Source organism: Eumetopias jubatus, unplaced genomic scaffold (genome assembly GCF_037043125.1).
Source record: "Eumetopias jubatus isolate StellerSeaLion01/CBP00866 unplaced genomic scaffold, mEumJub1_p1.0 scaffold_4, whole genome shotgun sequence".
Classification (NCBI taxonomy): Eukaryota; Metazoa; Chordata; class Mammalia; order Carnivora; family Otariidae; genus Eumetopias; species Eumetopias jubatus.
In genome coordinates, this window is record NW_028274810.1 from 117,534,036 (window position 1) to 117,557,962 (window position 23,927).

A 23,927-nucleotide genomic window follows, 5' to 3' on the forward strand; every position below is an offset into this window, starting at 1 on the left:
GGTGTAAGATTGAACTTCAGTTATGGGGAGAAACAACGTGTGCCTCCACAAAGACCTTTCTATCTGACAAAAGAACAGCATGATGGAAAAATCCAACAGAACTGGTTAATAATGTGACCCAAGATCATCCTACTTCAGATATATTGGTGGTCCTGAAGCTGGCTGAGGAAACTACAGTAGTTTTAGCAGAATCCCATGAAATTTGTGACAAATTAATTCCATTGTAAAAACTAGGAATGATTTCCTCAAGTGGAAGTGTAATCCCATTATAGGTGTTCTGTCTCTGTGTGTGTCACAATATGATATAGGAGAACTTTAAGGGGTCATTTTTTAGGAGGATCAAAATGAATGAGAGATAAAGCTATCTTCCAAACGTTAGGTGAGAGGTGATCCTGTCGGGCTGAGAAGAAAGTACTTGAAATCAAGTGTGCGTTTTGACAGTAGTAAAACACTAGCACACAAGCAAACATGAAAAGTTTAAGAAAAAGAATTGTGGGAGGAAAAGAAAAAAAAAACATCAAATCGAGAAAGTTCTATTCACTGCCTATACTTTTTCTGGGAACTGAAAGCTTGGACTTAGTAGATATAACAATGATATAATGAAGCTCTAATTTCAATAAAGGCATCTAGAAAACCCCCAAGATATACTATAGTTCAAGATGAGTTCATTTGTCAGTAATGACTGCATTATGCCTTGCCTGTTTTGTGCAGGGCAGTTCCTAGACACTGTAAGTTGAAAGAATAATTACTTGTAGGAAATCCTAATACAATAGGATCTACTCGGAATTTATAAGACTGTTCTTCTAAATCCATACCACTCTACTGAGAATGTAGAGTGTATTTGTTTATTTGTTTACAAGATTTACTAAGCACCATTGTCTGCTAGGCACTGTGTAACATACTGGAAATTCAGAGTTAGGAGAACCACAGTTCCTGCCACCAAAAAGCTAGGAATCTGGCGGCCTCAAATATTGGAGGTCCCTTCAAACTATGTCTCCCAGGAATGGAAAGTATCTGATTTTATCCCTGAAGACAACTACACAGATAGGAGCTCTTCCTCACTTAGAATCAATGGGAGATTGAGCATGGAGAAAAGTGAGAGAAAGAATTCTCCATCAAAATGGTAATGACCCCATCAGCTCAGGAAAGACTGAGTTGTTGAATGAGGACTTTGAGTTTGGGTTCAGTGCTTTGGGCTTTGGAGCTCCAAATACACTGTGTACAAAGGAGTTTCTAGAGTGTCTGAGAAGGTTCTTGGGAAGAAATCTAGCTTTCTCCTCCTCTCCAAATCCCTACAATGATTGAGTCCAGACAAGAAGCTGGGCTACTTCCATTTCATTGTGTTGACCAAGAGAGGCTTATGGTACAAGCCAAGACACATCTATTTCAAGAGAAGGGTGTCACTCTGCCTGTGGGACACTGCTAATAAAATTCTCCTGGAGCAAGAGAAGAAATGTGTTCGGTGGTCTAAGAAGTTGACTGCACTTTGGACAGTACTGACAAGCACACCCCTGGCTTCCCCCAGAAGATGCCACACAGCTGGCCTTTGTTTTCTGTGAATATGCTCCCAAGGCACTTAGGACTATACGGATTTTCTTTGCTTTCTGAACCTTAGGCATTCTTAGGAATTTGCCTCATGTCCTCACTCATCCTTGAAGGCTTGCTTATTTGGGGATGAAATTTTTAAAAGACTAGAAGTCCTTTCTTTGTATCCAAATCACCCAACATTCCGTTGTTACTGATATTACGCTACTCAAAACTGAGCCAACAGTCCCCTCAACAAGTCCCCTAACCTGATGCCCAGGTGAGAACCATGCTTGGGACCAGGCTATCTCCATAGCTTTAGTGCTTTGGGAAACCAGCAGTAGGAATCTCAGAGATAGGAAGGATATAGATATGACCTGGATGAAAATTTGAGTTTCAGAACACTCACAAGTGTTTGACTTTCTTGGTCTGTTTTGATTTTCAAATGGGACAATTGGTATATGTAAAGACCCCGGTACAGTGGTGGCTGGAGACTGTCACACATATTCTTTTTTAATACTGTGTGGAGTCCACTGCCTCAGTCCTCGGTATTACTTATGAACTCCAAATTTACCCCCAGAAAATCTTTTTCTTGGAAAAAGAGCAGTGGAAATGCCATACCAATTCAGGCACTTTTATGGGGGCTTTTTCTCAAAAAGTACATCTCTATAAGTGAAACAAGGAAGGGCGGGAATGTTGGAATGAAGGTGGCAGGACTGTTGGGTTGCAGTGGCTGGGTTGTGGCAGTTCCACTGGACCCACAATACTGCATGTTGCACCATTCTCTCAAAGGATGATCTGTAGGAGGCAGAGTCAAGTAGCAGGAACCATTAAATATGAAGGAACTAGTGGTTGCAATGAGCAAAGTTAACCATGCCATGATGTCTGTCAGGCAACACCCTAGCAATGAATGGAGAACTTCCAGAAGAAAGAGTTCAAGCTCGCTCAAACTCTCCCCAGGGGAATTTGTTCCCAGCCTCTAACAACCTCAGCTTTGTTATCCCTGTAGGAAAATTGTGACTAGTGGCTTGCTTCATTGCCACAGATGCAGGGAGATACAATTTTATAGATTCCTAGATGCTCAGAGCAAGAACAGACCTTGATCACCAAGAACAACCACCTCTCTTCTTAGATCAGGAAGTAGAGGTCGGGCATAAAGGGAATCACACTAGTCACCCCGTGGCTGAATGGGTGATTGGGTGGCAGAGTGACTCAAGAACCCAGGTCTCCTAACTCCCGGTCCAGATATTGGAGATCAAAAACTGACAGTCACATAGCAACCAAGAAGAAAACATTGTGGGTTGGCCCAGGAGATGGAGAACTTCCTGGCCCACTCGAGAAACTGCTAAACCAGACACATTGGTTGGAACTTATTCCCATCTCCGGAATATGATTGATCTCATGCCTTTAAAGGCAATGTTCCTTCTCCCCAAATCCTGCTGACCTCCAAAGACCTGGCACAAACCACTGTTACCCTGTGCAGGTTAAAAAAGGAATGAAGAACAACTTCATGGCCATGCAGGCATTCCCCTCCACTTCTCTGACCTCTGCTACTTTGCCCCTCCTTGTCCCGCCAAGCCTGGACTGGTTCAGCAATTTGGCCCATCACTTAGACTCATTCAGCTGCAGAGCCATGGCTCAGGTGGTATCCTCATCTATAAGCCAATCCTTTCGTAGGATTTTGCCTTGGAAAAAAAAAAAAAAGTTGGCGGGTTTGGTTTTAGGAAATAGGATGTGATTTCTTTGGGGATCAATATGACCCCAAGGCATTAGTTCTACTAAGGTGTTCATTCACGATGGGATCTCTGGGTCTCACGCCTTGTTTCTCCTGCTTTGTCCAAGAGAATGCCCATTTTGGCTGGGTCACAACTGGTTCTCTAGGGTTGTCACCTAAAACTACAGAGGAGCAGACAGGATTCAACTTAAGACATCTTGTGTAACTGGGAAATTATCTTAGAAAGTAAACAGGCCTCCCTGTTGGCTCAAATGAGGATTAACATAGCTGGTGTCCACTTATGCTGTGCTGTGCTTGGGACAGATTTGCCAGAATTTGGCAAGGCTTCCCAATAGCCCTTGCTAAACCCCTAGAAGGATGTTCAGGTCTTCTGAATCAGACTGAACCAGAAACTCCTAAGGCAAAGTCATAAAGGTGGCAGTAATTTTAGACTATCAGTCTACCTGTCTTCTTAGCCTCTAAATAGCCCCGTTCTGGGGAAATAAGTCAAACATGGGCTCTATATAAGAATAACCTGAGTGTGACTTGTAATTAAGCAGTCAAAAGCCTGGCCTAGTGCTTAGGAATATATTTGTAATTCCTCTTAGATGTGTCAAATGGACTACAACCTGATGCCTGAAAGGAGTGAAAAACGGGAATATGTTTTCTTCCAATGTCTCACTCTGCCCACAAGACAGGTCCGGGAAGGGGAGAGAAACTTACCCTAAGCTGTCTTTGTGAGTTGCATGTGATGTGATGGTTTTCTCTCTTGACTTCCCACGGTCCTCACCATGACCCCTTGTGGGCGGTGTTAATGTCTCCATCGTAGAGTTGAAGAAACTGAACCTGAGGGGGGAAATGCCTTGCCAAAGGCCACGCACTATAGAAGTAGAGCTGGGATTGTAACCAAAGCTCATGGACCTTCAAAGATTATTCTCCACCTATCGCATCTCCCAGGCCAATGGAAATGCTCCCACATCATGCCCTGTGGTTGTCCCCCATACCTTGCCCTCCTATGCCCAGTGGACTTTATAGTAAAACAATCAGACCCATCGGTTCCCCGGAGAGAACCAACGTCAGCTGCTCCACTCAGCTAATCAGTGGGTCCTACCTGTTCCTTTGAGGAGGTTCACAATTCAGCTGTCAGTGGCAGAAAATAATGCTGCGTAAATTTTTCACCTTGTTCACAGTGGAATCCATTAGTCCTTGGAGCTTAGTGTGGCTGCAGATAATCCCACAAGTGCCCCTTGTTCTCTGCCCTGCACCTCCCCCCCCCCCCCGAGGATCTCCTGTCATTGATTTATCCAAACAAATTCAAATGTCCTTCCTGACTCTGGTCTTCTGTCCTGAGGCTGGACCTTTATGTCAGACCTTGGAAATTCTGCAGAGACAGGTGAGTCTGCAAAAACATTCTTTAGGAGGCTAAACACTCACAACAGTTGTGTTTCTCTTACCCAATATTAAAAAGATCACAGTTCCCCAGTGAGAAGTCAACCTGATCTGGTAGTTAGGCTCCATTTCCCCTCTGAACACTTTTCCAAGGGAAGGGAGAGCAGCTCCACCCTCCATGTTCCTGGGAGGGTTAAGCATGCACGTGGGGAGGACTACGTCCAAGGTTGGTGGCAGCCATGTTCCAAGCATCAGAGATCTTCCTGTTGGAGACAGAAGGCAGGCTCTGCCCCATCTTAAAAATCACCTTAGAAAGATGGGCCTACTTCATCAGATCTGTCAATCATTTCCTATTTTAAAGAGAAAAATGCTCTCTACATTGCTTTCAACGGGATATGGTTATTCTTCCTTTCCTTTCTTTTTTTTTTTTTTTTTTTCCCAATGTAGCAGTGATGGAAAACACCAATCTCTGCAGAGCAGGTTGAGGTTTTCAGTGACATGAATCCACTGAATTTGATTTTGGATTGTATTTTCTTTAACCCCCTTTAACGGCATAGAATTCTGGTGCCTTGCTCCCTGAATTTGTCTCCATGCTACAAGTAGGCTTTCTTCACATTCTGGCTTACACGGGAACACGACTATTCCACAAGTGGCCTTTAGTGCTCTTTATAATATGATTTCCTGTAATTTTTAAACTGTATGTGTAATTTCTATTCTGGCTCTGTCCAATATTTGAACAACTTTACTAGGTTGATTTCCATATATATTATGCAAACACTTCTTACCTGATTTTTTATGTTGTATCTTAAAACAAATACTGCACCACTTATTAATAAATAGACATTTCAATGATCATGGGGCAGAGTGATGTTTGCTTCATTGACAACATGGAGTGACAAGGCAGTCTGTTACCAGTTGTGGGAGGGAATGAAAGGGGAGATGTGAGCATATTTGTAAAGGTGAGAAAAGAAGCAATTGAGTGGGAGAGGAGGGAGAGAATGAAGACACAAGAAAGAAACTGTGATTGATGGAGTAAAGAGTGCAACTCATAGCCGTGAAAAGTACATGATGTGGAGTGCATTCTTCCTCAGAAGCAGCCTCTATACACAGGTTGGAAGTACAGCATTTAGTAAAACATTATCCAATCATCGCAGTTTTAAGACATGATTACTCCCACTTTATAGATGAGGGACTTGAAGCCCAGAAACAAAAAGAGACCTGGCCAGGGTCAGACACTAATAAGGGGAAGAGTCACAATTGGAACCCAGGACCACCCACCTCCAACTCCAACCCTCATCCTACTTCCTTTGTAGAAGCTTCACCTCCTAAACCATGTGGGAAGAAGAACAAATGAGAGACTGTGGGGGAGGAAGTCAGGAAAGCTCACATCAGATTGCCTCTCTCTAGTGTCAATAAGTCAGAAGGGATGTTTTCTCATGAGGAAGGAGTTGGCGTGGGAAACCCTGGGGGGTTACTGAATCTTTTGATGCCTTGGTTCATCATCTGGAAGGTGGAGAATTGGAGCCGATGTCTGTAGAGAAGTCAGCAAAGGATCTAACACAGCCAATGTTCAGTGAGTGACAGTTTTTGACTCTATCCTGTGCCCACATGCCGGGTTGCCTTAATTGGGGTTTCCAAAAGAATAGAGACAAGACGGTGGGTGCAGGGAGTTTATTTGGAAAGTAATCCCAGAAAACACAACTGAGAGAATGGAGAGAGCGGATCAGGGAGGAAGACAAGCCAATAAAGAATGAGCTAATCCTATGGGTAACTGGGCTCAAATTCCACCAGGCACCCCATGAGAACCTGTGTAAAATGTACCAAAGGGTCGTTCTACCTTGGGACAGGAATCCAGGGCATTCATCCACTGACCCCCATTCTTCCTTGGTTGAGGGTTGCTCCCAGGATGCTAAACTCCCTATCCCTACTCTGTCAGGTTTCCCTGTGCTACAGCAGAGCCATCCCCAAAAATGCCAAAACCCTAAGGCAGAGGAGCAGAGACACATGGCCAGTGCAGCTGCCAGCGACTGCAGCCTGTCTAGCACAACACAGTGAATTCAGAGGTGGGCAGAGGACACACAGGGAGGAGTGACAGAAGCATCTAGTATACAAGCCCACTTAAAAACACTACGTACATGAAAGCAAGCTAGGTTGCCACAATTCAATCTGTAAATCAAAGGACAAAGTTGGCCAATACTGGGCAAGCTGGTCATGGTGCCCATGAACGTGACTCATTGTTAACAGGGTACCTGTAGCCTCCAGGAACCAGGGTAGGTAACCGCTTTTCTCCTAGAAGGTCATCATCCAGCTCCAGGGTCCACATCTGTCATCAGAAAAGCCTGTGGCTGACTTTGCAGTTATGAGAAGAGCCTCCACTCTGCAATGACATACTCCTACCCCAACAAAACTTACCCACCTCCGGTCTCATGCAACTGTATGACAGAGAAAGAGCATGAAAATTATATCCCTGAGAAAATCTCTTTCCATCTGTACAAATGAAGCAACAGCCCATTCATAGCCCAGCCTCCCAGATACTCCTGGGAGCCAGGTATCATTCCTACTAATGTCAGCTCCCAACAATGAGCTTGGCCATCGAATTGTCCTGGGACCCAGTGGCTTCCCCTCACTGAAGCCGTGTAAGGTGTCCCCCCTGAGAAAAGTCCAATTGTCCTTGGATCCCGCCTCCACATTAAGTATAGAAACATTCCCAGCAGTTCATCATCTGGCTCTGGGCAGGTCAGCGTCAGGCCAGTGAAGGGCAAGGGAATTAGCAGAGGGAACAGGAGTGAGAGATGAAATTAGAGAAGGAGCAAGTCAGGTCGTGAATGGCCTCCTGGACCATTATAAGGACATTTGCTTTCACTCAGAGTCAGATGGGAAGTCACTGCAAGGCTTTGCGTAGAGGTGTGACTACACCTGATGTATGCTAAAAAGAGATTCTCTGGCCACTATATTGAGAATCCACTAACAGAAGAAAGGGCAGAAGCAAGGAGGTTAATCAGAGGCCACACCGCATTAGTAATAGTCCAGGTGAGAGCCGAGAGTAGCTTGGACCAGAGCGGCAGTGCCGAAAGTGGTGAGAATATTTAGAATCTATATATATTTGAGGTAAAAAAGGCAAGGTCTGCTGATGAATTGAATATGAGGTGTGAGAGAAGCAATAAAAAATAAATTCTTTATTGAGTACCTGGAAGAATGAAGGTATCATTAACTGAGATAGGAGTAGATTAGGGAAGGGGCCAGTTTTGTAATAAGGACATGAATTTGTTTTGTTTTTTAAGTAGGGTCCACACCCAGCATGGAGTCCAGTGAAGGGCCTGAACTCACGACCCTGAGTTCAAGACCTGAACTGAGATCAAGAGTCAGATGCTTAACCGACTAAGCCACCCAGGTGCCCCAAATTTGGCTTTTTACATGTTAAATGTGAGATGCATGTGGGGCATCTAGTGGAAATATTTTATACATGGTTGAGTGTGTAGTGAAGGAGATTCTTAGGGGCTGAAGCTGCATCTCTGTATCTGTCATCTGTTGATTAATCGATCGATCAATCGATTCAACAACATATAGATAGCATGAGACAAGATGACATCCCCAAGTGAGCAAGTGTAGAGAGAAGAAAGGAGATATCCAAGGACTTTTACCCTGTAATGTCCAGCAGTCAGGGAGATGAGGGGGACCCACCCAGGGAGGCTGAGCAGAGCAGTTGACGAGAGAGAGAAGAAAACAAGGAGGGTGTGATGCCGGGGATGCCGAGTGCAGACCTGGCCTCGAGGAGCAAGGGGTCAACTTGTGGCACCAAGTGCTACTGAGAAGTTGAGTGAGAGGAGGAGTTGGCCTTGTGGAGGTCATGGCGACCTTGACAAGGTCAGTCCCGCTGGGATGCTGGTCTCATGCCCAATGGGAGTGGCCTTGAGAGAGAGGAGGGGAATGGGGGCTTCGAGTAGAGACAGCCCGCAGTGACCATTTCAGGAGTGCAGTTCCACGTGTCTAGTACATTTACACTGTTGGGCAGCCATCATCGCATCCGCCTCCAGAACTCTTTTCATCTTGTAAAATGGAAACTCTGTCCCCATTAAACACTAACTCCCCATTCCCCCTCCCCCAGTCCGGCAACCCCTATTCTGCTTTTTGTCTCTATGATTTTGACTAGTCCGGGGACCTCATGTAAGTGGAATCGTGCAATATTTGTCTTTTTGTACTGCATTTTTAAAGAATCTGAAAATGAGGCTCAGAGACGTTAAGCAGCTGACCAAGGCCACACAGCTTTCCAATCACATAAGCCAGGCCAGGGCTATGGCTTTCGTGCCCCCGCCTCACCCAGAAGTTTTATTGTAAGCACAACAGGCATGTCTCACAGGAATCAGCCCAAAGTGGGGAAATGCGATCTTTCTAGGCAGATAATGGTATAACAATGATCAAATGTTTGCCAGCAACCAGGTGCTGTAAGCTCTTTCCTTGTGACCATTCAATCCCGATAACCTTCTGCGGAGGCTACTGTCGTGATCTCCATTTCACAGATGAAAACAGTGCCTTAGAGGTAACTGATCTCCCCCAAACTGAAATGTACAAGCCTGGAGAGCAGGAGATCTCCACCTGCTTATTCAGAGCTGGGTCCCGACCCCCCGACCCAGTGAAACAATTCTCCTACGTTACTCCTGCAGACAGGATTTGGCCTCGTCCCTCTCCAACAACATCCCCCACCTCTCCGCACCTCCTGAGAAGGTTCCAGCCAGCCTGAACCATCTGCCTTTTCTACTTGCTCCAAGGCTGTGCTAACGTCACGGTCTCTGTGCAGCTGCTGCCTCCGGCCACCACAGCCGCAGCACCTGGGGGTTCGTCACAAATGGCCCCAGTCAGACCAGACCCTGAAACTCTGGGACCACACCCAGCAATCTGGATTTTATCAAGCCCTCCAGAAGATTCTTTTTTAAGATTTTATTTCTTTGTTTGTTTGTTTTAGAGATGGGTAGGGGGAGGTGCAGAGAGAGAGGGACAAGCAGACTCCACACCGAGCAAGGGCCCAATGAGGGACTCGATCTCACAACCCTGAGATCATGACCTGAGCCAAAATCAAGAGTCGGGACACTTAACCGACTGAGCCACCCAGGCGCCCCCTCCAAAAGATTCTACTACACATCAAAGTCTGTGGAATCACTACTCTCCCCCACTCTTTAGCTCTGAAATATTTATCCTGCATGTGTCATTTAAAATCATGGCTTCAGGAAGCTTTCCTTGACATACTTTAGATGAAGTGTGGTGGCCCTCTCCAGAGCTGTCACACTCCTGCATGTCCTTGCTCATGCTGCATTGTAATCATCCATGACTCATAGACAGTGAGCTCCCTGGGGGCAAGGACAGAGAACTGTCCACCCCGTGTCCATAGTCCTTAGCATGACACCTGCCTTGAGGAGGAGCTCAAGGAACTTTTTTTTTAAGATTTATTTATTTATTTATTTGAAAGAGAGAGAATGAGAGAGAGAGAGAGAGCGCACATGAGAGGGGGGAGGGGGAGGGGGGGTCAGAGGGAGAAGCAGACTCCCCGCTGAGCAGGGAGCCCGATGCGGGACTCGATCCTGGGACTCCAGGATCATGACCTGAGCCGAAGGCAGTCGCTTAACCAACTGAACCACCCAGGCGCCCTCAAGGAACATTGAGTGAAAAAGAGAAACCTAATGAGTCCCTTCCAGCATCTACATTCCAGGAATCATTTAAGATGCAGATTGAATAGGGCAGAATAATAAATAAAAGGTAATAGGCCCAGAAAACAAAAAGGGCTATTAATAGGAGTCCTCTGCGGGGCACCTGGGTGGCTCAGATGGTTAAGCGTCTGCCTTCGGCTCAGGTCATGATCCCAGGGTCCTGGGATCGAGTCCCGCATGGGGCTCCCTGCTCGGTGGGAAGCCTGCTTCTCCCTCTGTCTCTGCCTCTCTCTCTCTCTGCCTCTCATGAATAAATACATAAAACATTAAAAAAAAATATAGGAGTCCTCTGAGAGCCAAATGAAAAACCAAGGGCAGAAAACAAATATTCATGCGCTCAGTTGTCAAACTGCTGGTGGTCATGCGTCTGTCAGACTCCAGGGTTGGGGCTGAGGGTGCAGGACACTTGAAGTACAGGGGGACCTGCCCTGAAGGTGTGCACAGCCTCCTGAGGGGGACAGACACGCAAACAGATCACCCCCGTACAGCAGGCTAAGACAAATATGAATGCAATACCCTTAATGGGATGGGAGGGTATCTGAGAAAGCTTCCTGGTAAAGGGCATGTCTGAGGTGAAGATAAAGAGCATGAGGTGAGAGGCTCAATCCCAGAACCCCAAGATTGCCCAGTGAGGAGTCGGCTTCTCCTTCGCTCTCTTCCTCTGCCCCTCCCTCCCCCCTGCTCTTGCTCTCTCTCAAATAAATAAATAAAATCTTTGGGGGAAAAAAAAAAGAAGAGAAAAGAGAAGAGGAAAAAAAGTGTGAGGTGAAGTTTGGGGTGTGGGTAGATGAAAGGAGCAAGTAGCAGCCGAAGGCCTATTAAACAGCATGAATTAGATCATGTCTCTCTTTTGCTGAAACCCTCCCACAGCTGTTTCCAGCAGCTAAATTAAATCCCAGTCCCTCACCCTGGCCCACAGGTCTTCCTAATTCTCTAGTAACGTCTCATGCTGCTTTCTCCCTTGCTCATAGCCTTCCAGCAAGAGGAAGGCCCATGGGAAGGGGAGTGGCAAGGACGTGGTTTGAGTACGAAGCCCAGGCTGTCTGGTGTTGATGGAGAAGAACGTGTGAGGTCAGGAGTGACAGAGATAGGAGAGGGAGGGGGCCGGTGTCTGATCATGGGGAGCTCTGCATGGGTCAGACTAGCACACCCAGGCCTCATCTGAGAAGGGATGAGGTGCCAGTGAAGGGGGGAGTGACATGGTCTGTTCTGTGGTCTGGGAAAATCACTTCGATTTTCAACAGTGGCATTATCACAACCTGGTAGCCACCAGCCACGGGTGGCTATTGAGCCTTTAAAATAAGACTAGTCCAGGGCGCCTGGGTGGCTGAGTTGGTTAAGCTTCTGCCTTCAGCTCGGGTCATGATGCCGGAGTCCCGGGATCGAGTCCCGCGTCAGGCTCCCTGCTCCGCGGGGAGTCTGCTTCTCCCTCTGGCCCTCCCCATTCTCATGCTCTCTCTCTCATTCTCTCTCTCTCAAATAAATAAATAAAATCTTTAAAAAAATAAAATAAAATAAAATAAGACTAGTCCAAATTGAGAGAGGCTGTAAGTACAAAATACACACCTGCTTTTGAAGACTTAGCACAGAAAAATCTTATTAATAATTGTTAATATTGATTTTAACGTTGAGATACTATTTTAGAGATATTGTGTTAACTAAAATACATTCTTAAAATTACTTTCACCTGATTCATTTTTACTTTTTAAATGTGGCTATTAGAAGACTTTAAGATTTTATTTTTATTTTTCGACAGAGAGAGAGAGAGAGAGACAGCAAGAGAGGGTACGCAAGCAGGGGGAGAGGGAGAAGCAGGCTTCCCGCCGAGCAGGGAACCCGATGGGGGACTCGATCCCAGGACCCTGGGATCATGACCTGAGCCGAAGGCAGATGCCCAACGACTGAGCCACCCAGGCGCCCCTAGAAGATTTTAAATTGCATGTGTAGTTTGCATTATATTTCTACTGGACAGAAATACGGAGGATGGATCAAAAGGGAGAAAGAACAGTTAGGAGATTTTATCAAAGGTCTCGCTGAATAATAATTGATTGATTTATTCACTCCTTCAGTGAATATTTATGTCAAGCATTAGACTAGGTCCTGGAACATGATGGTGAATATGACAGAGGAGGGCCCTGAGCCCATGGATCTGACATCTCTGACAGGGAATCAGACCATAATCAAGCCAATAAATAAACAGAATAATTAGAATTTATAATGATAAGCAGAGTAATTACAAGAGCATCCTTTGGGGACACACACCCCATTGTAGGCAGTTATTTACACTGATAACTGAAGGCTAGGAAGGGGTCAGGCCTTAGAGAAGGCAGGGGAAGAACATTCCAATTAGAGGGAACAGCAAGGGAGAAGTATCTGGGGCTGTCACTCCAAGGCTATGAACAAGGGAAAAAGTACTGTGAGATGTAGCTAAAGACTTAGGAAGAGGGGAGCCATGTGAGCCCTTGGGGGCCAGGGCAAAGAGGTGGAATTTCATTCTAGGTACTGGGGAAGGCTATGGGAGAATTTTAAGCAAGATTGTGACCTGATCCGATTCATGCTTTAGAAAGATTTCTCTGATCACATATTTGTTATTCTATGGATATGAAATGTCCAGGAAAGGCCAGTCTACAGGAATGAAAAGTAGATGGTTGCCGCAGCTGGGGTAGAGGTAGGAGGATTAACCATACACGGGCATAAAGAATCTTACTAGGGTGACAAATAACGTTCTAAAACTAGATTGTGGTGATGTTAGGCAACTTGTTAAATTACCTAGAAGCCATTGAACTGTACACTGAAAATGGGTGGATTTAATGGTATGCAAATTGTACCTCAGTAAAGTTGTTTAAAACAAGATCTCTTTGGCTGATATAAGGGAAATTTGTTCAGGGAAGCAAGGCGTGGTACAACAGGGTGACAACAGGACAGCCAGCAGCCTAGACAGGAAAAATCAACCTTGAACCTGGGTGGTAAGAGTGGGAGGAATCTGATTCTTCAGGTGCTTCCAGGCCTGAGGTCAGCAAACATTTCCTGTAAAGGGCCAGACACACAGTATTTCATGCTGGGTGGGCCATCCGTCTCTGCCACAACTCCTCAACTCTGTCCCTTTTGGCACAAACGCAGCCTCGGACAGCACGTAAATGAGTAAGTGTCGCAATGTGCCAATAAAACTTCATTTGTGTACACCGAAATGTGAATTTCCTATCATTTTTACAGGTCACGACATACTGTTCTTTTTATTTTTTTTCAACCATTTAAAAACATAAAACTATTTAAGGCCTTATTAAAACATGTGAAGGGGTGAGGCTTGCCTGCCCTGCTCCGGGTACCTGCTAAAATTGACCAACAGGACCTAGCCATTTCTTCAGAAGACTTCCGCTGGCCTGCATGCCAGGTGATGCCTGGCTAACAGACCTTTACAACAGGAAGGGAAAATCATCACCTAGTGATCCTGTTCTGCTCCTTCAGTACACGTAATTACTGTCAGAAGAGGCTTCCCATCCCACGCTGAATCGGTGCATTGTCGTTCTGCTCACGGAGTCTATTCAGCCCTTAGTAAAGGCATTTTTTTTTTCCCCCGGATGGGGTTGATCCTGTTTCACTGCCCTGAGTTCTTGGTAGGATTATTATTTCTTTTTTTTTTTTTTTCTGAAGGATTTAAAGCAAAGTTATCAAGCTTTTCCCCACCCCCATCCTCTGTGTCTTTCACTAAGAACTCATATAAACCCCACAACTCTGACTTAGCTGTTAATCTTTCTGGCTGCTTAAATTCTTTGAACTCATTTATCCTGCTCAGGAGACAGGTAAGTCATATATTGTAGATACTTTAAAACCCTTTGGTTTCCTCTCTTCCCCAAAGCATGAAACCAGATAAGGGATGCCTCTGCTCCCATTCCCCAGCTCTGGGTTCCTGGCTGCTGAATGATAGGAGAGAAGTTTCTATCACCCACTATCTACATTGCACTTAAGCTAAGACTCCACCCCTTGATCACAGTCTCTTTCTGGTTTTTTCCCCTTAAGCTGTTGATTAGAATCTCAATGTAGTCATCAGCTGGGATGGCCTGTCCTCACATCTATGATAAAGGAAACATTATGTTTAATCCAAAAAAATTGGAATGAGGATAAAAGAATGCCCTAAAAACTGTCTGATAGCAAAGCAACAGCTAAAAATTAACCTTTCTTAGTTGCCAACCAATCACAGACTTGGGTGGCAAAACAGACGGGGGTTTCAGTCCTGGCTCTTTGGCTGCGTTCTGTTGGGCCAGTTGCTTGTCTGAGCCTTGGTTTCCTCAAACATATCAGACAGTCAACAAATATTAGATTCTTCACTTCTTTTTCTGCATTAACTCTTCTTAAAGAGGCAGTAGCTCGCCTTCTGGAGTTGTCTCCTGGGCCTTGGAGCTGACTGCCTGCCCAAGTGTGAAGCCAGCTGCCACTCAGCAGTTTAAGGACCTTGGGCAAGTTGTCTGGCACCCCCAAGCCTCTGGGTCCTCCACAGAAGAGGGAGCTGATCCTTGTGTGGAAGGTTGCCGAGTGAATGGATCATAAGGTACTGAGAACCATGAGGCTCTCCCTGTGGCTGACCCAAATGAGGTGGGACTTCTGTGTGAATTTTTACCTCTCCATGGAGCATGGCATTTATTCTGTATCTGATTGGGCATCTTTTGGCTGTGAAGTACAGTGGGGAAGGTAGGTTTACTTGGCCGGCCAAACAAACCTTGGTGGATCTGTGATCTTTGTTAATTGGAAGCAACACAATGTTTAATTAAGGCTCCAGCGGGTTTGTTCCCTCCATTCACATTTCCAGCTCCAGGGCTAGTGCCAATAAAGTGCAGACATATTGTAAATTCACTTGACAAGACTCTTGGGCAGATTCTTGGCTCGGGCATAACAGCACTTCTCGTCCCTTCTCCCGGGAGCGTGACTGGATTTCTAACCCCTTCTGCCCACCAAAACACTTTGAAATGATCGATTCTGTTTGTTTACAACATCAAGCCTTTCATGGCACTTGGGGGTGGTATTTAGAAGGGGAAGGTGGTAGAGTGGAACATGTTGAAAAAGAAAACAGACTTTCTTTCATGTCTGAGAGACTTTGGTTCAAGAATGCTCCCACTTAGGAGCCGTCAGACCACGAGCAGGGGTTTCCACCTCTGATCCCTGGGTCCTGCTCTCATATGATGGGAATATCTTTGTCTTTCCCAAGAAATGCTTGAGAAGGTAAAATACCAGACATGATGCCCCAGAATTGAGGTTCCATAAGTTACACTGTTGGAGAGGAAACAAATGTTTTCTCTACCCTTTTAGGTTCATGGACTGGGGCCATGCAAATTGACAAATGACATATTAACAAGAAAAAGGGTTTATGTCATATGCATATGGTGGGCCTCCCAGAAATGAAATGAAAAGATCTGGTCAGGCCCTGAGGCTTACCTATCATTTTAACAGAAGGATGATAAATTTGTGGGGAAGTGACAAGGAGAGGAAAAGTGTTTTGAGCTCCCAGGGTCCTAAATTGTGGGAAGGTAAAGATCTGGGGAAACAAATGGAAGATAGGGATTATTTTGGTGTAAGATAGGGTTTGTGTGTGCAGGCCCATCTTGGTGTGACTTTCCAGGGAGAGGGGATTTATAACAGTCCTCATTGTCAGAAGTTTCTGGTCTTGGGGCACCTGGGTGGCTCAGGCGGTTAAGCATCTGCCTTCAGCTCAGGTCATGATCTCAGGGTCCTGGGATCGAGCCCCATGTAGGGCACCCTGCTCAGCGGGGAGCCTGCTTCTCCCTCTCCCTCTCCTGCTCCCTCTGCTTGAGCATTCCTCACTCTCTTTCTCTCTCAAATAAATAAATAAAATCTTAAAAAAAAATTCTTGTCTTAATCAGGTAAGAGAGGCTCTGGGAAGACTTGTTTCTGCATCTGTTCATTCTCATTGGCCTTTGGTGGCATATTCGGGGGCAGCATATTCTGATCCTTGTCAGCACATTAGTATTGTTGTCAAATTGTCATACAACTAGCTTTTCTGCCAGTGTCACTGAAGAAAACAATGACTTATGAATAATTATCCAATAAGAGCCATGGGGGATGCACTGAAATGATAACTTAGTTTGAGGGTAAATTTTTGGACATCTGGTCCAGTCTTTGTAAGATATAACTTTAAGGACTGTATTTCTGTGGGAATGAGGAATCCAGTCTGTCTTGCTTGCTACTGGAGTGCCAATGTCTTTTAAGTACCACAACTTTTACTGGTTAAACATATACATGGCACTTGTTCTGTGGCAGGCACTGTTTACTATGTTTTACAAATAGCATATTTTAGTCCTCAGGATAGTGTTGGGTAGAAACTGAGGCACAGAGAGACTCAGTGACTTGCACAGCTTGTGAAAGGCAGGGCCAGGAAGCAAACCCAGGCAGTCGGGCCCCAGGGTCGTGCTGGTAATGCCCTGCACTCCACAACTGCTTTTGAGTGAATGAAGGTCAAGTGCCTTAATCCAGACAGCACCAGTCAATGGCCAACTCAAGATTAAAATCAAGTGTCTCTGACCTAACCCCAGCCCCTCCCCCTGCCCTATAGTGGCCCATGGTGGCCTAGCTTCCCTGGGGGGCATCGAGAGAGGCCTGACCTCCTTAGTTTGGCTGAAAGGCAAAATCCAGCCAGTTCTGCTTGTGTAAGCTGCGGGGTGGACAGAGCCTCCCCAGCCCCACGAACCTCTGTATGCGGCCTACATCTCTCTCCATCTTCTCATTGCTCTTTCTGGGGTCCAATGGGGCTAAAAGCAGCAATGTGGAAATGCTAGAACAAGGAGAGAGAGCTATCTGAAGGCTAGAGGGTGTGACACTCGCAGTGCTCAGCTCACGTGTTCAATCCACAAATTCTGTTTAGTGCAGCAGAGACCTCCCCGAGCAATACTGGCTCAGTGCCACATCCAGCCTGCGGTAAAAGCAAGTTCTCTTTAATAAAACTCTCCCACTTCCCAAACTAGGGTAGTTCCAAATACCACCTGAGATATATGAAAAAAATTATTCATTGTTTATCTCAAATTCAAATGTAACTAGGTATCCTGTATTTTCATTTGCTTGATTTGGAAACCCCACTCCAAACACATAGCTTATTGAGCCAATTGAGCTGATTGAGCTGATTGAGCCAGTTTTGGCCAATGGTCAAAAATAAAAAACCAGACAGAAGGAAAAAAGCATTTTCCCCAAGAAAAAAAAAATCAATAAAAAATGCATTCTTAAGGTAATAAATGTTAGCGTGTTTATTCGTCATAAATGGAAGACAGTGGTTAACACAGTGAAGCAGGAGTCAAAAAAGGGAAATGTATCCATTATATAGATACAGATAATTATTTTTCAACTATATATTTGTACCTGTTCACACCTCTGCCATGATGTGGGGCCCCAGGATGGAGATGGAGGAGGGGAAGGGGGAGGAAGAGAAAAGAGAAAAAGACAAGAGAAAAAGGAATTAAGATTCCTAAGTATCTACCCTAGTCCAGAGATTGCTCTAAGGGACATATTTCTTGATCTCATTTAATCTTCATGAAATATCTTCAAGGTGGCTACGACTCTGTCCATTTTACACACAAGGCTCAGAAAGGTGAGGTGATGTTTCCATAGCAGTTGAGGTGCCAGAGGAAAGAATCCTCGTGTAGTTTGCCATTTCACCTGCCCACCTCACCCCCGTACCCCTTTGCTGGAGAGTGTGCTAAGTCCTGGACTCAGCAGCCTGTCCTCTCTCTCTCTCTCTCTCTCTCTCTCTCTCATCCCCACTGTAAATCTCTCTATAGAGAATATAGCTCAGTTGGCCTTGAGTGTGAATTAGTTGCTCGTGTGTCCATCTCCTCTAAGTTATAGATCAGCTTGAGGAAAGGGGCATGTCTGATATGTCCCTGTGTCACCAGCCAGTACACAATGACTGGTGTATGTATTGTACACCTACTATGTGCCTGACACTGGGTAAAATGCTTTGGACTCATTAGCTTAAATCCTCACAAAGACCCAGTGAGCTAGGTTTCTTATCTCCATTTTGCAGATGAGGAAAGCAGATTCAGAGAGTAAACATATTTATGAGAGTAAGAGGACTACCAGAAAGCCCTAGTCTCTCGCCCCCTGGTAAGGACTCTCTCTGTCCAGGGTGGCATTTAAAAGAAACGCCATTCTAGTATCTGCCCATAATTCAAAAGCAATTTAAATGTTTACTAGGATATTTCAAGAAAATTCCAAAGGTGGTTCAATCCTGAACGGACAGCAGAACTTCTTCAAATACATTTTGCTACGAAGATGCTCAGTTCCTGGGACATTTTCCCAACCCTAGGGCACTTTCTCTTGACTTTTCTCCTTCTCTCCAAGGTCTATTCCATTCTCTACCAATGGCAAATTTCTGCTCTCTTCAAAACAAGTCTGTGTGGTCCATATATTAAATGGGCATTACATGAATATCTGCGCATGCAGATATTGTAATTACTAAGTGATAACCTCACTTGCATTGGGCAGCATTCTGTGTGGTGTCTGGTACACAGAAAGCACTCAATAACTTTTCACCATTACCATTATTAGTCTCAGCTTTGCAGCTTGAACTATCATGCTGACTCTGTATAGCAAATGCCTGGCACACAGCGCTGCAGACAAGGAAGGAATGTGAACACTCCCATGCATTCGTATATTATTTTCCTATCTATCTATCTATCTATCTATCTATCTATCTATCTATCTATCTATATATTAATTTTATTATGTTAGTCACCATACAATACATCATTAGTTTTTGATGTGGTGATCCACGATCCATTGTTTTCGTATAACACCCAGTGCTCCATGCAGTACGTGCCCTCCTTAATACCCATCACCAGGCTAACCAATCCCCTCTCCCCCCCAAAACCCTGTTTGTTTCTCAGAGTCCATAGTCTCTCATGGTTCGTCTCCCCCTCCAATTCCGCCCCCTTCATTTTTCCCTTCCTTCTCCTAATGTCCTCTCTGCTATTCCTTATGTTCCACAAATAAGTGAAACCGTATGATCATTGACTTTCTCTGCTTGACTTATTTCACTTAGCACAATCTCCTCCAGTCCCATCCATGTTGATGTGAAAGTTGGGTATTCCTCCTTTCTGATGGCTGAGTAATATTCCATTGTACATATGGGCCACATCTTCTTCATCCATTCATCTGTTGAAGGGCATCTTGGCTCTTTCCACAGTTTGGCTATTGCGGACATTGCTGCTATGGACATTGGGGTGCATATGGCCCTTCTTTTCACTGTATCTGTGTCTTTGGGGTAAATACCCAGGAGTGCAATTGCTGGGTCATAGGGTAACTCTCTATTTTTAAATTTTTGAGGCACCTCCACACTGTTTTCCAAAGTGGCTGTACCAATTTGCATTCCCACCAACAGTGTAAGAGGGTTCCCCTTTCTCCACAACCTCTCCAACATTTGTTGTTTCTTTCCCTGTCCATTTTTGCCATTCTAACTGGTGTAAGGTGGTATCTCAGTGTGGTTTTGATTTGAATTTCCCTGATGGCTAATGATGATGAACATTTTTTCATATGTCTGTTAGCCATTTATAAGCAGCAGTGATGCTGTATTTAGAGGGTGTTTCCCAGCTAAACAGCCAGAAAACCCATGGAAGAGACACTGATTGTTTGTGACTATGCATGCATCCCCCTCCCAGATTCTCAGATTTCTGCAGTTATGCAGAGCCATGGGAGTAATTCTGGTATGGGCTATAAATAAAAGTGAGCATGGCACTTCCTGCCAGAGCGTATGAGTTGGTGCATAATCCTCCAGCTCTGTCCCTTCGACAACCATAATGAACCAATGACTAAGGAGCCCACAGGGACCAGACAGAGAACTACAAGGCAGTGAAGCTCCATTAATCTGGTCCCTGAGTGACTGTGTGGAGCAGAGTTCCCCACCAATGTGCAGCAAGTATTGATATAAACAAGAAATCAACGTCTGTTGTTGAATTAAGCCAATGAGATGATGGAATTAATTTGTTACCTCAGCATAACCTAACCTATCCTAACTATTGAAAGCCTTCTACATATTGTATTTCTAATGACTCAAGGATATTCTGCATCAATGTGCCTAGTAATCCAACCTGTTTCTTCCAAGGGCTTGCTTGCTTTCTTCCAGGTGGGCCAGAGTTTCACAGACATGCCAGGCTTCCTGGTACCCTGTCCTCCAGTGAGGCTATGCGTGGGTCTTACGTGTGTCCTGTCCCTTTGGAACACAGGTGGGTCCACTCAGATTTCAAAAAGTGCCTGTTCTATATGATGAGTTTGGGTTTTCACTGGGCTTTGGAGAAATGCAGCCGCCAATGTCTCAGGCCAGAACCCCAAATGACTTTGATCAAAATGGAAATGATGAATTCCCCATTTCTGGTTTTATCCTCTGACTTTGTGAACTTGAGTCTCATTTCTGCAACAGAATTATATTGACATCCACTGTTACAACTCTTGTCCAAATCTCTGTCTTCTCTTTTCTGGGCCACTAAGAGAGCTTTTGAAATCAGAACCTGCTTCTCCTCTTGCCTCTCCGTGACCTATTCTCCCCTCACTAGCCTGGGTGATTTTTCATACATCTCAGCAGGTAACCTCCCAGGCTTCTCCCTGGTTCCACCTACCCCAAATTAAGCAGTGACTTCCTACTTCTCTTTGGATAGTATCCCAAGTCCTTCACATGCTATACAAGACCCTGTCCACCTTGCCATCACCAGTTCCTACAATACCCTGCCTCCTCGATTCTTTGTGCTATATCACTGTTGGCCTTTGCTCAGTTCTTTAAAGTAATAATTGTGCCCACCTCAGCCCCTGGGCACACACTTTTATCTACACTCTGAATACCCCCTCAGCCAGTTACATCCGATTCAAATACTGTTCATGCTCCAGATTTCAGCCACACATCACCTCCCAGAAAGCTTTCAGACCACTGAGCTGAATCAGGCTCCCTGTTACACACCCTCAAAGTGCCCTTCAAAGTATTCAACCGTTTGCAATAATATCCTGAGTCTTCTTTTCCTTCATGTCTGCCTTTCTGACTAGACTGTAAGCTCCATAAGGATGGAATCTATGCCCACTTGTTCATCATAGTATCCCCAGCACCTAACACACTCATGCATATTAAAGTCCAGCTACCAAACAACACTGTCAGTCATTAGTGTTGTTATAGTTGATCAATAAATATTCAGTGACTAAGTTGAATGAGAAACTACAGGTGGGATTTTAAGCAAGACATGTCACCATTTCAGATCATAATTTTCTCATCTTTAAAATGAGTATTTTGAAATATTTTATGATGTCAAATTTGGGTTATAATTCTGTGATGAATGCTCTCTTATTCTAGTGTCTGCTGTTAAAGGAGAAGCCAAGAAGGAAAAGGTCATGACCTTCCTTCCCACAACAGGTAAAGGGGCAGGTGCTCCTGCCCAGCTCATTCTGTCTTGGGCAAACTCTTTGGCTTTTCTCGGTCTCACTTTTTCTTTTTTTTTTTTTTACTTTATTTTATTTTATTATGTTATGTTAGTAAACATACAATACGTCATTAGTTTTTCATGTAGTGATCCATGATTCATTGTTTTCGTATAACACCCAGTGCTCCAAGCAGTACGTGCCCTCTTTAATACCCATCACCGGGCTAACCCATCCCCCCACCACCCTCCCCTCTAAAACCCTCAGTTTGTTTCTCAGAGTCCATAGTCTCTCATGGTTCATTTCTCCCTCCGATTTCCCCCCCTTCATTTTTCCCTTCCTTCTGTTAATGTTGCCTCAAGCTCTGTCATAGGAATAGTTCCTGGGAGTTGCTCTTGCTTTATGGTTCATGGCACACCTGGATTCCCACGATCTTATTAAATCCACAAAGATCATGATATTCTATGAACCATGGAAGATTTCATAATGGGTGGTATTATCATGTGCTATATCATCACCTTTGCAATAATTTCATCTTTCTTTGTCTTTTCTTTTTACTTTTTGATGTTATGAAATTGGCTATACAGCAAGACAGTGAATGCATGGTAACATAAGGAACACATAGGAGGCAGGGGCCTGGTTGCTTTTCCTAACTTGTTGGTAAACAAGCAGAATAATGGGGGGTGGGTTGGGGAGATTACCCTTCATTTTTAAATATTTTTTAATAGAGGGAGCACATGAGAGCGCGAGCAGTGGGGAGAGCGGAGGGAGAGAGAAAGAGAATCTTTAGCAGGCTCCAAGACCAGCACAGACCCCGACTTGAAGCCCAACACAGGGTTCGATCTCACACCCCCAAGATCATGACCTGAGCTGAAATCAGGAGTTGTATGCTCAACCGACTGAGCCACCCCGGGCACCCCTAATTTTTATTTATTTTTAATTAGTACACTCATGCGATTCAAAATGCAAAAGGTACAAATGTGCATAAGGTTAAAATGGTCCCCAGCCAACCTCTTCCCTTCCCCAGAGGACAATAGTTGTACCAATTTCTTGTGTATAAGCAGTGTAATTTTCTTTTTTAAAAAAATAGGTTTTATTTATCTATTCATGAGAGAGAGGCAAAGGCAGAGGGAGAAGCAGGCTCCTCACAGAGCAAGAAGCCCGATCTGGGACTGGATCTCAGGACCCCAGGATCACGACCCGAGAGGAAGGCAGACACTTAACTGACTGAGCCACCCAGGCGTCTCTAAGCAGCATAATTTTCAATCAACATTCAATCAATATTTCCCCTATTTGAGCCTTTTTCCTCCTCTTTAAATGGGAAAAATTTCTGTTCCACAGGTAACCATAAAGGATGAAAGGTGATTAAAATAGTAAGCATGAAAAAGTATGAAAAGTAGCAACACCTTCTATCTTAAAGATACCACTATGGTGGTCTTTTTATACAAAAAGAGACCAACAGTTTTATATTCTCCGTCTGGCAATTTATTTGAAAACTGCTTCTGTATGGCATCCCATTCAGAAATTTCTGCTTCAGGGCTGTTCAGTTCACACTTCAAATATAGTTAGCAAAATCCACCCACAGGTTGGCAATTATAAAAAACTCTGGTGGAAATGATGTTTCCTTGGTGGAAGGAGCGGTGTCCAAAGATAGTTCTTGGTTAGGAAGATTGCACAGGGCCCACCAACCTGGTTTCACAGGTGCGGGAATCCTGCAAGCCTCGTAGCCTAGAGCACCCCCGTAGCCTGGAGCTCAGGAGCCCACATGACCCCGATCCCTCACCGGCACGGAGGTCGCTCCTTCCTGGCCAGGTCACAGGCAAAGTCGGTGTCCGCCACAAATGTCCCTTGGGGATGCATCATGTAGACCGTTCAGGTGGAGGGCCATTCAGAGCACCAGATGGAAGAGCAGGCTGGATGCCAGCTTTGGGCCTGCCTGATCGCAAACGTCTGTCTCAGAGTTCCTGTTGTGGTCACATAACCCACCTCCTCCAGTAGCCATGTGTCAGGAAGGAGAACCACAGACCCCACCTACCTCTGACCCCAAGGCTCCAGTATTTAATCAAGAAGTATACTTACTGAAAGGTCAAACTGGCTTAAGCAGACAGAATTTAACTGGGTCGAGGTTCCACAAGCTGCTTGAAAAGCCGGGAACACCCTAAACATCCATCCACAGATGAATGGATAAAGAAAATATGGTATGTACA

The 23,927-nt window shown here is 44.9% G+C and overlaps 1 protein-coding gene across 1 annotated transcript in view; it reads left to right on the forward strand.

The window, feature by feature from the left end:
* Positions 1-20,467: 20,467 nt before the first annotated feature.
* Positions 20,468-23,927, forward strand: part of HHLA1 (HHLA1 neighbor of OC90) — a 33,286-nt gene continuing 29,826 nt past the window's right edge. The window contains exons 1-2 of the mRNA XM_088022878.1: positions 20,468-20,546; positions 21,656-21,715. Coding sequence (XP_087879004.1) covers positions 20,468-20,546; positions 21,656-21,715 — 139 coding nt within the window. The remainder of the gene's footprint in view (positions 20,547-21,655; positions 21,716-23,927) is intronic.